The 14,274-nt window shown below is 43.7% G+C and overlaps 3 protein-coding genes and 1 long non-coding RNA gene across 10 annotated transcripts in view; 2 read left to right on the top strand and 2 right to left on the bottom strand.

The window, feature by feature from the left end:
* Positions 1-375: 375 nt before the first annotated feature.
* LOC132452685 (gamma-glutamyl hydrolase-like) lies at positions 376-4,593 on the top strand. The gene is made up of 9 exons (XM_060045409.1): positions 376-613; positions 708-816; positions 1,351-1,401; positions 1,692-1,776; positions 2,047-2,185; positions 2,918-3,024; positions 3,621-3,711; positions 3,804-3,938; positions 4,352-4,593. Exons 1-9 carry the CDS (start codon positions 532-534, stop codon positions 4,474-4,476), a joined length of 924 nt encoding a protein of 307 aa, XP_059901392.1. The 5' UTR covers positions 376-531; the 3' UTR covers positions 4,477-4,593.
* A 755-nt stretch (positions 4,594-5,348) lies between these two features.
* On the top strand, positions 5,349-9,384 carry LOC132452102 (gamma-glutamyl hydrolase-like). Of its 2 annotated transcripts, XM_060044488.1 has the most exons (9): positions 5,350-5,606; positions 5,758-5,866; positions 5,974-6,024; positions 6,287-6,371; positions 7,104-7,242; positions 7,762-7,868; positions 8,227-8,317; positions 8,465-8,599; positions 8,998-9,384. In XM_060044488.1, exons 1-9 carry the CDS (start codon positions 5,438-5,440, stop codon positions 9,111-9,113), a joined length of 1,002 nt encoding a protein of 333 aa, XP_059900471.1. In that variant the 5' UTR covers positions 5,350-5,437; the 3' UTR covers positions 9,114-9,384. The 2 variants fall into 2 exon arrangements, with proteins under 2 accessions (XP_059900472.1, XP_059900471.1); XM_060044489.1 differs by lacking the exon at positions 5,974-6,024 and having other exon boundaries at positions 5,349-5,606.
* LOC132452104 (uncharacterized) lies at positions 6,742-7,160 on the bottom strand. The gene is made up of 2 exons (XR_009524239.1): positions 7,046-7,160; positions 6,742-6,901 (listed from the first exon to the last, which is right to left on the bottom strand). It is a non-coding gene; the product is annotated as an uncharacterized LOC132452104 (long non-coding RNA).
* A 1,276-nt stretch (positions 9,385-10,660) lies between the features above and the next one.
* Positions 10,661-14,274, bottom strand: part of dpp6a (dipeptidyl-peptidase 6a) — a 183,706-nt gene continuing 180,092 nt past the window's right edge. For all 6 annotated transcript variants that reach the window (XM_060044485.1, XM_060044486.1, XM_060044487.1 and 3 more), the window contains 4 exons: positions 13,864-13,922; positions 13,670-13,742; positions 13,183-13,256; positions 10,661-11,850 (listed from right to left, as the gene is read on the bottom strand). In XM_060044485.1, the coding sequence (XP_059900468.1) occupies positions 11,695-11,850; positions 13,183-13,256; positions 13,670-13,742; positions 13,864-13,922 (362 nt within the window). In that variant the 3' untranslated portion in view covers positions 10,661-11,694. The remainder of the gene's footprint in view (positions 11,851-13,182; positions 13,257-13,669; positions 13,743-13,863; positions 13,923-14,274) is intronic.

The following is a 14,274-nucleotide window of genomic DNA, read 5'->3' as shown; positions in this document are numbered from 1 at the left end:
TTTCCAGCAATTCAGTCCGAGGCTCTGGGAGCAATGCCGCCTTAATGCACGGGCTTACCTGGGCTGAAGCCCCAGGGCCTACGACGATCAGGGGGCCTATCATGTTTTTTTTGTTTATTTAATACTGGCTCAGAAAAACTCCTCAGGGGGTCTACGACACCGCTCAGCCCCAGGGGGGCCCAATGGCAGGTTAATGCAGGCCTGTCTGGGAGGTGCGCTAATCGTTCTCCTTCTCCTGCTGCTTTCACTGGGTAAATTTCAGTTAAGTAGCGGCTGGTGCCGGACTGAATATCCGTCGAATATCAAACCTAAATCGAACTTCACCGCGGTAAGGGTCCGAAGTTATTGCAGGTAGGATACGTGAACTGAGGGGAGAAGTCTAGGGACATCTGGTGGACAGATGAAAACTCACACTAAATAACTTAAACACAGCGACCACGACAAGGTCTTCCCTCCTACAAACTCGGAGGGGCTCAACGGGATCTGCGGTCGTGAGGCGGCTTGGCGGGATATCGCTGCCCTCAACTTAACATGTTGGTGCTGCTTCTCTGCGTCTTGTCCGCAAGTCTACCTGCACATTCCCTCGTCGAGAGAAATGATGCTCCGATCATCGGTAAGAAACTTAATATAGGCTATGTCGTTCTAAAAATAGAAAGAGAAGAAAAGTGTTGAATTGATATATTGAAAAATGAATAACCCTTCTCAAGGTATACTGACTCAGGAGACCAGTAGACTCCCGCCAAACATGACGAGTTATCTCGCCGCCTCTTACGTTAAGTACGTGGAGTCCGCAGGAGGAAGAGTTGTCCCCATCACGTAAGTGTTTGGTTCTTTTAAAAAGAAAGCACGGAACTAGACTAAAACTGAATTCAGGGAGACCACTTGGACCAATTTTGGTGGAGGTGTGCATTATCTTTGGATAGGCGTGGAAGCCGTGGATTACCCCCCATATAAAAACTAGTGTGAATCAATTGTTCACCAATTCAGGCTTTTCCTTTTCCTAATAAAATAAAATATTACTGCTATATTGTTTGGAGGGAAAGTCCTTCATTCTGTTTTTTTTTTTGGAACATAGGCCTATAAAATGTAAGTAGTAAATATTCAGTTCATATTTTGAAAATGTACAACATGTATCAAATCAGTGAGCTAGAGAGTCACAGGTACACTATTCCATTTTTTACGGTATAATTTTGATTCATGAGTTTGATTTCCCGTCAGGGCCATGCATATCTGTCACTGTCTATATGACAAAAGTCTTTTAGCGATGGATTGCAATTTGCCCAGATTTTGGTGGAATTGTCTGTATAAAACATACAAATCTGATTTAGCTCGGCGTTTTTTCTACCACAGGATCTACCAGTCATTGGAGCATTATACCAGCCTCTTCAACTCCCTGAATGGGTAAACACAGTCATTGTCTTTATCCCAACCCAGCTGTTAACGATGCCTAGTGGGGTTAAGTTACACAGTTCGCTGAACACCTGAATGTAATGTTATACGCCAACATGAAAGAGTGGATTATCCAAAGCGTTTCGGTGTTGCATCTGAGCGTAAATTACCTTATAAAAAATGTCTTTCTAAAAACAGGAAAATCATACACTCCTTGAATTGTGACTGTTTTACGAAAGGTATTTGAGTACCTTACACCAAATTAATTATGTTTTTTTAACTGTAACTGTACTTGTTGACAGCGTCATTTTCCCAGGTGGTGCGTCCAACCTTATTACATCGGGTTATGCTCGGTCTGCAAAGATATTCTACCAGCTGGCTATGGAGGTAAAAACGAAGTAAAAGTAAAATGCAGTACAACAACACAGCACTATTTTGCTACATTCACCTGGCATAGTATTACCATACTGGCAATCAAGGGACGATTGCATAACGTTAAAAAAATAATAATAATCACAAATTAACTTTTGTTTTTGTCTGAGTACCGAATGCGAAATTCCGCATCAAGTTCCCCCATCCAGCTTGCTTTAGAGCCAAGATGGCCGTTAAGTGAAGAAGGACCATTGAGCTCCTTCCTGCATGCGTTTTCCATTTCAGGCCAACACCAGAGGGGACTATTTCCCCATATGGGGCACGTGTCTGGGCTTTGAAGAGCTCACCTACCTGACCAGTGGGAGGCTGCTGCTCTCTCTCACCAACACCAGAGGAATACCTTTACCCATGGTCTTCACAAACGGTACCAACTTCACGGCTCCAAAACAACCGCTGGGTACCAACAGCCGCATTACATGTGGCTGCAGTCAGATAAGCTTGAACCATACATCCTAAATAGTTTTCATTGTTGTTACAATTAGCCTTCAGTCACTTACCCTCACTACTGTCTTCACCACACATGACGTATATCCTATATATGTTTATTATGACCGTGCCTTATATTTGTTTGAAATGCCTTTGAAGGAAGGTGATTATCAGTGCTATACTTTTTCACTGTGCATTATCACAAGGCATTTTTACAGTGCCGAGGCGGTTCGGTCGCAGCTTAGCACGCCCGGCAATTTCACCGTGTTGCCTGTGAGAAACCGAGGGGGTAAAATCCCCCGTTCGCCACAGCGCCGGCTTTCTAGGTTCACTAGAGAAGGCGGGGCTATGCACAGAGTCTAGAATAATTAGAATAATAGCCTTTAGAATAATTTGCATACTCCCAAATGTTTTTATTTTTTCCTGAATGAAGAAACCCTATATGCAAGAACCGTCGAACCGCAGAGCCATCTAATCGCATTTACATCAAAATGAAACCGCCAATGTGTGTAAGGTCTGAGAGGGTAAATTGGGGTGCTAGCTCAAGCAGGCAATTTTCCTTTGGCAGTGTAAACGGGCGGCGACGGGAGAAAGGCGTGCATAAAACGGGCACATTTGGCAGTGTAACAACGTCTAAAGTCATTGAGGTGTTATAACGTCTGATTTACAGATCCCCGGCAGAGCAGGATGTTCGGAGGGTTCCCGCCAGATCTGTTGGATGACATGGCCGCCGAGCCGATATCAGCCCACGTCCACAAGTGGAGCGTCACGTCTGATGTAGGCCCTGTCAAAATCTTTACAAATATATTTAATTTTTATTTAAACTTTGGTAAAACAAGTTGATCTCAATGAGATTCAAAATCTATTTTGGAAGGGAGAGAGCCGTTGCCAAGACAAGCAGCAGCACAAAAACACAGTTGCAGAAACAAATTTAGAGGAAACTTGAAATAGGTTAAAATATTTTACAGTTACAAAAATATACAACATATACAAATTACACAATTAAACGCAGATGCCTGGGGTGAGAAGCATTGATTAAAACAACTATTTACTCCTCCTTTAACTTAATTCTGCTCCTTATTTCTCCATCCAGAATTAAGGTTAATCTGTAACCTTTGACCTCTGTGATAACCAGTCAAACTACTATTGCTCCATAGAGCGTACAGCCTTAATTTGTTTCTTGGGAAACATTACAGCCGATTCATTCCCATGGTCCAGATATTTTGGGTTACAAGCAAGTTTTCTTTATTGTTTAATTTCAATAGTAAATTGTGATGTATTTTGTTGTTCTGTATATAAATGTGTGCTGTTGTTCGCCAAGTCAGTCTCAATAAAGCTTTACAAAATGTTATTGTTTGCGGCTCTTGTTTCAGGTCTTTGAAAATTCCACAGAGCTGAACATGTTTTACAGAGTTCTCTCTGTAAACAGTGACGAAACAACAGAATTTGTGTCGACTATGGAAGGTAAGCAGCCCAGTCACATGACCCATCTACGTAAACAACGACCCAGACTCCCCCAAAGCCTCATAAGTATACATCTCTTCTCCTCCCACCAGCGTACAATTACCCCATCTATGGAACCCTTTGGCACCCTGAGAAGAACGCCTTCGAGTGGACCCGGGACTACATCCCCCACTCACCAGCTGCCATCAAAACCACCTTCTTCATGGCCGACTTCTTTGTCAACGAGGGTCAGAACAAGCCGCCATTTTGCTTTTAGAGTCACTCGATAGAAACAAAACTTGGGTGTCGATCGTTTTGACGGCAGCGCCATGTTATTTCAATGTAGCTTAATACTTTAAACCTCATTCAAAATAACATGGTACAATGACTTGGAACAGGTTAATGTTTTGTTTTCCAAAGCATGAGCAAAGTCCAACTTTTCTTCTGATAGTTGGACTTCCTGTCAACACTCTGTATATTTCGTTGCATGGTACATTCAGAATATGGGACTAAGAGCCGTCACTAGAGCAAGGCCTCACCATTTTAAAGTCTGTCACAGCCTAATCGTCATCGTAATGTCGCAGAACCCATTCCCATTATAACCATTGGGTGATCTCTAAAGCCTTTTACTTTTTTTTTTATCTTGTTTGTCTTTCTACAGCGAGGAAGAATTTCCACAAGTTCGACAACAAGACAGAAGAGGACAGCAGACTGATATACAACTATAGTCCCGTATACTCCTCTCCCGGAGGTTCTGTGTTTGAGCAAAAGTACTATTTCCCTTAAGATCTACATGTAGGCCTATATACACCCCACTCTGATATATAGTGCCCTGATAGATGTAATCATAATAGAAGGCAAACTTTCTTATTATGAAAAATAAAGCAATGTTAAAAACTAAAATCACCATGTGGTTGTTTGTTGTATTTCTTTTCCAGCTGGGAAGATGCACCTTCTAAACACATGGGTCGACTTTTACATTAAGCATTAGTGCCAGTGGTGCAGGTTAAGCATACCTACGCGCGCGCACACGCACACACACGCACACACACAGCCCAACCCAACCCCTGAGTGGTTTCAAGGTGAAGACCTGTGATGAGCTGTACCTACAATTCAGATGGAAGAGAGACAAACAATAAAGACAGTGGGAAGGTAAGATAAAGAGAGAGAATCTTTGTCTTGGTCCTGAGGCCGAAGCAAGAGAACCTTTTGGATCTGGAAGTGTTCACACGCTATTGTCCATCGAGTGATTTCAATTTCAATGAAATCTAAATTACCCATGTTTTTATTAAATATGGTTAAATTAGACTAACTTAGGTATAATGAATGAACAATAACCCATATTTTATTACATTGCAGAAATTTGTTTTAGAATGGAACATAACATCTAAGATGTCTAATCTTGCATAAGAAACTTTTGTTTAAAGTTAAGCCGATGAAGTTGAATAACCTCAATGACAAATATGATCGTATTTTACTGACATATTCTATTATGTGCATGATATGCTATTATATTAGAATTCTACAAAATTCTTAAAAATAAATGAGCAAAATACTCTAATTTAAGTCGCCAGTCTAAAGATTACAGATGGCTTAAACAACAGCATAATTAAAATTCCATTTCAAAAGTCTATCTAACACACACCTGATGGAGCCAAGAATCACATGATCTTGTTGCCGGAAATCGACCGGTGGTTGCACATCGCGGCAACAACGGGTCGCCTACATGGAGTAAGATAGCCTACTGATGGACGTTGTGAAGGGTCTGCGCGGCACAATTGCTCGCGTAGTCGCTAAACCAAACATGTCTGTGTTGTTTTTATGCGTTACGGTCGACATCGTCGTGTTGCTTTTCTGCGTAACGGTCGGATCCGTATCTGGACTTTCCTTCAAGAGAAACGACGCTCCAGTGATAGGTAAGGACCAGGGCTTTAATGTAGTCATCTAAGAAGTAGACCTATGAAGGGTGTTTGTCGTCCAACAAAGTACAAGATTATAATAGTTGATGTTAGTTTCATTCGCGGATTTAAAAGCAATGTGGAAATACATTGGATGCTGTGTCTTCAGGTATATTGTCGCAGGAGTCCTATTCACCCCCGCCAAACGTCACGTCTTATATCGCCGCCTCCTACGTTAAGTATCTGGAGTCAGCAGGAGCCAGAGTTGTCCCTGTGAGGTGAGTGGTCCCTGTGAGGAGAGTCTTCGTGTCAGGTGTGGCCACGGTCATAGCAAACAAACAAACCGGTTGAACTCTTAAAACTCAAGCGTTCCCCCCCCCAATAGGATCAACCAGACATTGGAGCAGTATAAAAGTCTCTTCAACTCCCTGAATGGGTGGGTACATGCCTACCGTATTCAATAGTGTCTATTGGTAATTGTAGAGTGCTTATGTCTTATTCACAGCTGCTATTAAGGCCTTGAGGAGTTAAGTTACAAGTTTAGTGGAAGACTCAACTGTGAATAATACACCAACATGATGGAGCACAATTTAATATGAGCTGTAACCTTTAGGTTGAGGCTATTTTAAATGTATATAAATATATATAATCGAAAATATGTAACACTAACAAATCTGTGCTTCTTCTAACTTTGACAGCATACTTTTCCCAGGCGGTGGGGCCCATCTTATTACATCAGGTTATGCAAGGGCTGCAAAGATCTTCTATCAGCTGACGATCGAGGTACTCTACTCAAAGTACAAAGGCATGCTCTGCTATCTACTTAGATATGTGCTACATACAAACATCCAAATGCTATGTAGGTCAATTATGGCACCCCTAACCATCCCTGGAAAGATGGATCCCCTACTCTGCGTTCCTTCTCAAGGTTTCTCTCCCGATAATTAAGGGAGTTTTTTTGCCCACTGGAGGGCTAGGGTTAGGGTTTGTCATAAATATATGGCCTGTAATGCCCTTTTAGACTCGATACTCTGATTAAGGGCTATACAAATTAAATGGACTTGACAGCTTTGATATGTTAACTAGTGAATAAGTAATAATAAATGCATATAAAAATAACATGCTTCCCTTTAAGCCCCTTTCGGTGTCACGACAGGAACAGGGTAGGGCAGGGAGAACGGGGAGGGGGTTGAAAGACAGAGGGAGTGCCCTGTAGGGTAGGGCCGCGAGTCGGGATCTCACCCCGTCACCACGAGGCGTACCGTCTGTGTGCTCGGTGCACCGTTGACCTCCATAGTGAGGCCTACGGTGACCTCCATAGTGAGGCCTACGGTGACCTCCATAGTGAGGCCTACGGTGACCTCCATAGTGAGGCCTACGGTGACCTCCATAGTGAGGCCTACGGTGACCTCCATAGTGAGGCCTACGGTGACCTCCATAGTGAGGCCTACGGTGACCTCCATAGTGAGGCCTACAGTGCACAAGGGGCTATGATGCAAATGTATTCGCTTTAAGGCCAATTCCAGAGGAGACTACTTCCCCGTGTGGGGCACCTGTCTGGGCTTGGAGGAGCTCACCTTCCTGACCAGCGGGAAGCTTCTCCTCTCTTCCACCAACACCAACGGCGTGGCTTTACCCCTCGTCTTCACTAACGGTAGGCCCCCCCCCCCCCCTTCACACCAACCCCCAGGAACCAGCAGGGCTTGCAATTTCTCGTTAAATGTGATTTGCGTCTGATGGGCTGTTTTTATGTCTCGGAGGGGAGGTATCTGGCCCTGACTGGACAATTAAGTTGAATACTTTTCTATTTTATGATATACACATGGTGATGAGGATCCCTTACAGTGAATATGAAAACAATACAGAAAAATTATTGTGGTTATAAGTCAATTATATTACATGATTTCTCATCATGGCCATCCCAAATTAGGAATTGGGTCGCCGGAAGGCCTATATTGGCCAACGTTTTCTTCTCGGGCCGAACGGTTCTAGGTTCAATAGCTTATGTTTTCAGCCGACAGTAACATAGCCTACCCTAATCCCTACCTGCTTTGTAATGACGGAATTATGAAATATATACCCTCAATGAGGCTTGCACTTTGTCATTGTGAATCCCATTAATTTATCAGTATAATATATACAATTCTGAAATATAGCTGTTGCTCCCCTACAGAATCCAGGGTAAGCAAGCTGTTCAGCGGCTTCCCACCAGACCTTCTGACAGCTCTGGCCTCTGAAGCGCTCACAGAGAACTCTCACAGACTGAGCCTCGCAACTGAGGTAGGAGTCGAATCCTGACACCGAAACTCAGCCAGAGGGTGGGAGTTCGAAACCCAGTGTCCACAGCCTACCCTGTAGGCCTTCCCTAGCACAATGCCCTGAACCCAACCTGCTTATTGATATGACGTGTTTTCAACAATAATTCAAAGCCCTTTGTATAAAAGTGTCTGGTGTATACGTCATGGAGTCTGAACGTTGCAGTTCAAACCTAATGTTTAAGCCAAATGTTGAAAGATTATGGTTTCATTTTGTCTGTGAGAACAAATGATTAAATAAAAGAAAAGCCCAAACAAAATAAGATATTTTGCGTTAAGGGGTTCTGCCCCGTCTCATAAAGTAGTTGATTTCTGTGTTTCAGACCTTCAGAAATAACCCGGAGCTCAGCAAGTTTTACAGAGTTCTCTCAACCAACAGCGACGAAAAAACTGAATTTGTGTCGACTATGGAAGGTAAAAACACAGTCACACACAGTCTGCGAAAAACAATGACCTAAAAAAAAAAAGGTCTATATTTAAAAAGGTCTATTTTTTTTAATATAAGCATATTGGAATGCTTCCTGAGTGCTAAACGAACCTATCTATTCGCCTCTTCATCAGCGTACGACTACCCCATCTACGCAACCCAGTGGCACCCTGAGAAGAACGCCTTCGAGTGGACCCGGGACTACATCCCCCACTCACCAAACGCCATCAAAACCACCTTCTTCATGGCCGACTTCTTCGTCAACGAAGGTCAGAACTAGCAGCCATTTCTCGCTTAGGCGTCGTGCTCAAGGAGGACAGAGAAACTCGGGTGACTTTGATCAGCTGTGGGGCCCCGAGCAAAGTCCCAACGGTTCTCCACACTCATGAAATGAGTCATAAGAATGAACAGCTTTGAAAACAGGAATTAACCTTTGATCGCTATCCTCATACTCCTCCCGTGTGATTTGAGTTGCAATTTGTCAACAAAGCGAAACACATAAGCAGTCATCTATATTCCAGGAAATATGATCCTGCCTAATTGTGCTGAAGAATGAGAGATTTCTTCAGCACTTTGTTTCCTCCCATTATATAAATTGAGCGATGATCAGACCAGCTCTCAGTGAAACCTGAAATGTTCTCTTTCTTGTTTTGGTTGTTTTTTACAGCAAAGAAGAATTTCCACAAGTTCAGCAGCGAGGAGGAGGAGCGCGATGCCCTGATATACAACTACACCCCCCTGTACACTAATGGCTCTGCCTTTGAGCAGGTTTACTTCTTCTAGGAACTACATATCAGGGTATTGGGCGTCTGGGCGTCCCACACACAGAGCAGAAAGGGGGTTGGTTCAGTCCCTCATTTCCCCTGGCCCGACCCTCGGGTGTCCTAAAGCAGGACGGCTCTGACCCCTACCTGCTCCTTATTGAAATGTGAACATCTCCACTCACTTTCGATGAAAGAGTCTGCTAAATGAGTTGTCTGAAATATACCCCAACCGGACAGACCCAAATGTGCCATCAGATGGGATCGAAATAAAAGCAATTTCTTTTAATATACTGACACGCCTGCTTCTTATAAAAACAAACTTCACGACCGGTTGTGGCTTCTCTTCAGAAGGGCAGGCCGGTGCCCGCTCGAGAGCACCAAACAGCAGTCTGAACAGAATGAACGATGATAAAATATTTTTTTCCTTTTTATTCTAACATTGACCTTCATGCTGCATTTCTGCCGTTCTTCCGTCCCTGCTGTCTTGTTCGGATGCAACGAAGAGCGTCTTTTAAAAGTCCTTCCGCCGGCGACACGGGAGAGTCCAACAGAATCCCACGCGGTTCTCATCTCAAAAGTCTCGTCTCCTCACTCGGGCCACGGTTTCTGCGTTCCGGGAGACGGGACTGAAGTGTAAACGTCCCCAAAATGCCGCACGCACAAATAACACTCCATGGACACTGTTTTTTTCAGTTCTTTTCTTTTTCTAGAATAAAATATTTGAGTAACATTTACACATCAAGCAGATGAAAGTGGGACCTCAAATCATGGTACTACCAGGGGGGGGGGGGGGGGGCACATTCAAGATGTCAAAATGGCTACAGGGAAACATAGGCGACCAACGATGTTACTGCAGATGACTGCTTTACACATGCAGCGAAAACAATGGGAAGAAGCATTCAAATGTAAAAAAGAAAACAAAGACCCCAAAAACATTTATATACACATATAAAAAGTAAGCAAACACCATTTTGTATGATGGCCATTATATTTGTTCTCCAACTGTCAACTCCCTCCTCTTTATACACAAATCTTGTATGTGGTGTTAATGCTAGTGTCTGGGCTCAACTGATTCTCAGTAGGGGCGGTGGTGAGTTAGACCGGATCGTGTGACTAAGCCTTAGTAAGTAGCTTCTATACATGGTGGATAAGCATGACTTGTAATCAACGTTGTACCCATTTGTTAAGGACAACAATGCATGCAGATATGCTATGTCTTTGTGTAGCGTTGCAGCTAACAGGCCCACAATGAAAGGGATTGTGGGAATATAGCAGTAGTTCCCTAACAAGTTTGTCGTTGATATCACAGATCATTTTTCAGCCCCCCCTCCCCCTCCCTCATATTTCATACATTATCCTTGGAAAATGTTTCGAAATATATTTTTACATTTACATAACTTAAAAACAGTTATGAAAACCAAACATAACTGTGTGTTTTACATAGTTTGGGAACCACTGGCTTGTGCCACACACTTTAACAAGGAACTAGGAACTTCTTATATGGAATGGCTGATACGACTGAAATAAGCTCCAGCGATGACCTTCTGAACCTAGAAAGAATATGTGTTTGTATGTTTCTCGGAGGGAAACTGTTTCCAAAGTAAGGCACAGTGACCTGCAAAAAAATTCATGTTTTTTTTTTTCACCCACAAACGAAAGTAAAAACGATTCAAAACGTCCATGAAATGATTCGTGAAATAACAACCTCAGAAACAAGATTGAAGCTTTGGACTGATCTTGTCTTGTTTTTTTTTACTCCCCAATTTTTTTTTGACAGTTGCCATATCCGTCAACACTGAAATACAATAACGAAACTACGCAGTTATACGAACATGGAGCGGAAACATCGGTATACCAAAAAGGAAAAAAGCCAAGTGTTGTTGTTTTTTTGTTTGTCACTGTGCTAATTTACATACCGTAAGAACAAGAGACATAACCACAGTCCGACATCAAAGTTCTTCACAACTTTAAAAATAGCAAGGTTTTCCAGCTCTACCACTGGCCATGTGAAGCAGTTTCCTTATCTTTGCTCAAATAGAGGATCCATATTGACAAAGTTTGTGCTCTAAAAGTTTAAAGTTAATTTCTTTAGTTTAGTCATCAGACCGAAGTCCTGACTGAGCGGAAACTGAGCTCTCTCTCTCTCTCTCTCTCAAGTGAGGTGATGCGATGGTCTTTTTCCCGATTGTGTGAATCAGACCAAGAGTGGGCCGAAAGATGCTCACTCATCTGGAACTTAAGTGTAACCGACGTATTCAGCAGAATCCAACATGGGTTGAGATTCGTTGTTGGATGGGGGGGGGGGGGGATGCTTCCTTGGAGTCTGTGCAGTATTATAAAAGAGAGAGAGAGATGGATAGCGAGGGGAACGGCGGAGGGAGGACGTTGGTGAGATTGGCCGTCTGCTGCTGTAACGGGCAGTCTGAGGAGGGACAAAGTGACAGGGAGGAGCAGAGCAGGACGAAGGGGCTGGAGGTTCGGGGGGGGGGGGGGGGGGGGGGTTGTTGCAACTGGTGGCCGTGATGTGGAGGTTGGTCTGCGGGTCGTGCGTGGTGGTGTCGACGGGGGGTCCAAAGAGGAGGAGTGTGGTGCAGGGCTAACTAACCCTCGTCTTCGCTCTCCTCCTCCTCCTCCAAGGTCTCCTCGAACAGCTTGTCCGGTAGCCTGAAGCACTCCTCGAAGAAGTTGACCAGGGATTGGCTGAGGTGCAGCCGCGTGGCGTCCCCGGGCAGGAAGTGGCCCTCGTCCGGGTAAATCTGGGGGAAACAAACAGGACGTGTGTGTGTGAGTGCGTCTTTCTCCAGAGTGCCACGTTGTCTCCATCCAGGGGTCCCCACACGTTTCATGCCGTGACACTGTGGAGGGACGTGGCCCAGGACCCAACTCATTTTGCACATTCTCAATAACGTGTCAACAAAGAACATGTTTATGTTTTTTTTATGTCGACAAATGCAATAATCCTCTTTTAGTCATCCAACGTACTAATGATGAAACAAAATCTTCATCATTTGTCCCACTCGGCCCCCTGTTACAATACTCTTGTGGATCCCGACCCAGCACTTGACAACCAATATTCTACGCCAACGTACAGACTGATCCGGGCGTCTGGAGAGGCCCAATAAACTAAGGAAAATTGAGTACTTCATTGATTTATTGAGCACTTATTCCGATTTGGGTTTTTGTTTCATTCTATAATTAAACGTCTGTCCATTGGGCACCAATTGCATTCCGAACCATCCTTGGAAGGAGGGATACTTTTTCTGTGTTCCTTCTCGAAGAGAATACATCAATGGATTCTTTAATTTGCCTTTAATTTGAGGGCAATAATGCTTTCATATAAGGCTGGCCTGTAAAGCCTATTGAGACTACTAATTGAGACTATTATTTTATAATTTTAATTGAATAGACTAAATCGGAGCACTGTTGTACTTCAAAGACAGAGGGGTTTGACATTAGTTTATATCCAGGACCAGGTTCTAAGTCTGACGGTACAACGACCCCACCTAGAGGATCATGTTTGTATAATATAATTATATTTTTACATTAATGGGAACTTGAAAGTTACTGTGTGTAGCGTAACTGATGTGATGTAAGTAATTCATACAACAAAACATAAGAACAAAGTTTGTCTTGACTTTGAAAGAATCTACTTCACCCTGCAGCTCCCATTTGGCACATCTGTCAGCGTAGGCACTGTGTGTGCGCGTGTGTGCGGCTGTGCGCGCGTGTGTACATCGACGCACGCGCATGTGATTGAAGTAACTGAACTATGGGCCTGTGATAGCCTGTGCAGGAACAATACTCGTTGGTATCAGACACTAAAAGGATTATCTCGTTGTCTAATGCTGCTAATCCCATTATGTGGAGGGAATGCTTTGTGTTGGGTAATCCTGAGGTCTGCGTGTCGGATCCTTCTGGGTCTGAGGATAGAAGACGCGCTGGAGCGCATCGAGAGCACGAGTCAAGCGTGGAAGTGTCAGGATTTCCACGCATTAGGACCTGAGAGCTGGCTGCAGATGTCACAGCTGGGGCAATGCATTGGAAGTGTTGTGTTGTTTGGCTGTAGTGGGCTGTGAAGGGTAACTTACCTGTAACGTATAGTTTGCCCTTTCACTGATAAGCTGGGCGATGAATTTGGCTGTATGCTGAAAATGGACTTTTTCTAAAAAAACAATCATAACATAAAACAATACAATTATGTCAAGAAAAAATATCAAGAAAGGTATGCTTCATTGTCAGAGTTGCAATAATCTTTCATTCTTATTTTTTAACAAGGCCCTACTTTAACACCAGGTGTGAGGTAACCATTACCAGCCATTTAAAAATACATCCCATAGTGACAGGAGCTGGAGTGTCCATCCCGATGCATAATGGGTAGTATAGCCGTTTGACTGGGTAGGGTCCAGGGCTGATCTACCCATCATGCATCTGGGCGGGCACTCACACTTGAGCTGTCAATATGGGGACGATTTGTAATTTCTTATACTTGGGAAAAAAAAAAGATAGGGCCCTTTCACATACTTTAACTTAAACAAAACATGCCATGAAGAGAGGCCAGCTAGCGTCCCGTCTTACCGTCGGCGGTCGGGTGGACGATGAGAAACCGCTTGTCGCTGAACTGCGAAGCTCGATGACCCAGATTTGTGTTCTTCACCATGGCGATGGAGGAGTGAACGATTGACACAAGGTTCATTACAGAGTGGACTCGGCGATAGCGGCGAACGGGAGTAAGGTGTTTATTTATTCATTAATGAAGGAGTGTTAGTTACCGTGTACGCCCTGGGGTCCGGCTTGGGCAGACCGAGGTACCGCTCGGAGAACGCAGAGGCTGCAAGAGAAGAGAAGGGAGGTGTTTCAAGGTTAAAACCATCATCAGGAATCATTACATATCGTTTCCAACATATTTTGTAACTCTCTCTCTCTCTTTCTCTCGCTCTCTCTCTATAACTTTATAGACTACTTATTGTTTTATTTAATATATTTTTGGCACATGAACAGATTATCTAGGCTATGCTGTAGTGTGTTCCCTGCCTGCAGCCGGCAGCAGAAGGAGTCATCATTAAAAGCTGATTTGGTTTACCCCTGTGAGACACAAGATGCCATCTTTCTCTCACAGACAAACTTGCACCGAGACAGCTGGTGTCACTGCAGAGTGTTGTTAAGTTAACATGCCGAGTGTG

This window comes from Gadus macrocephalus, chromosome 23 (genome assembly GCF_031168955.1).
Source record: "Gadus macrocephalus chromosome 23, ASM3116895v1".
Classification (NCBI taxonomy): domain Eukaryota; kingdom Metazoa; phylum Chordata; class Actinopteri; order Gadiformes; family Gadidae; genus Gadus; species Gadus macrocephalus.
This window is presented reverse-complemented; position numbering and strand designations above follow the sequence as displayed.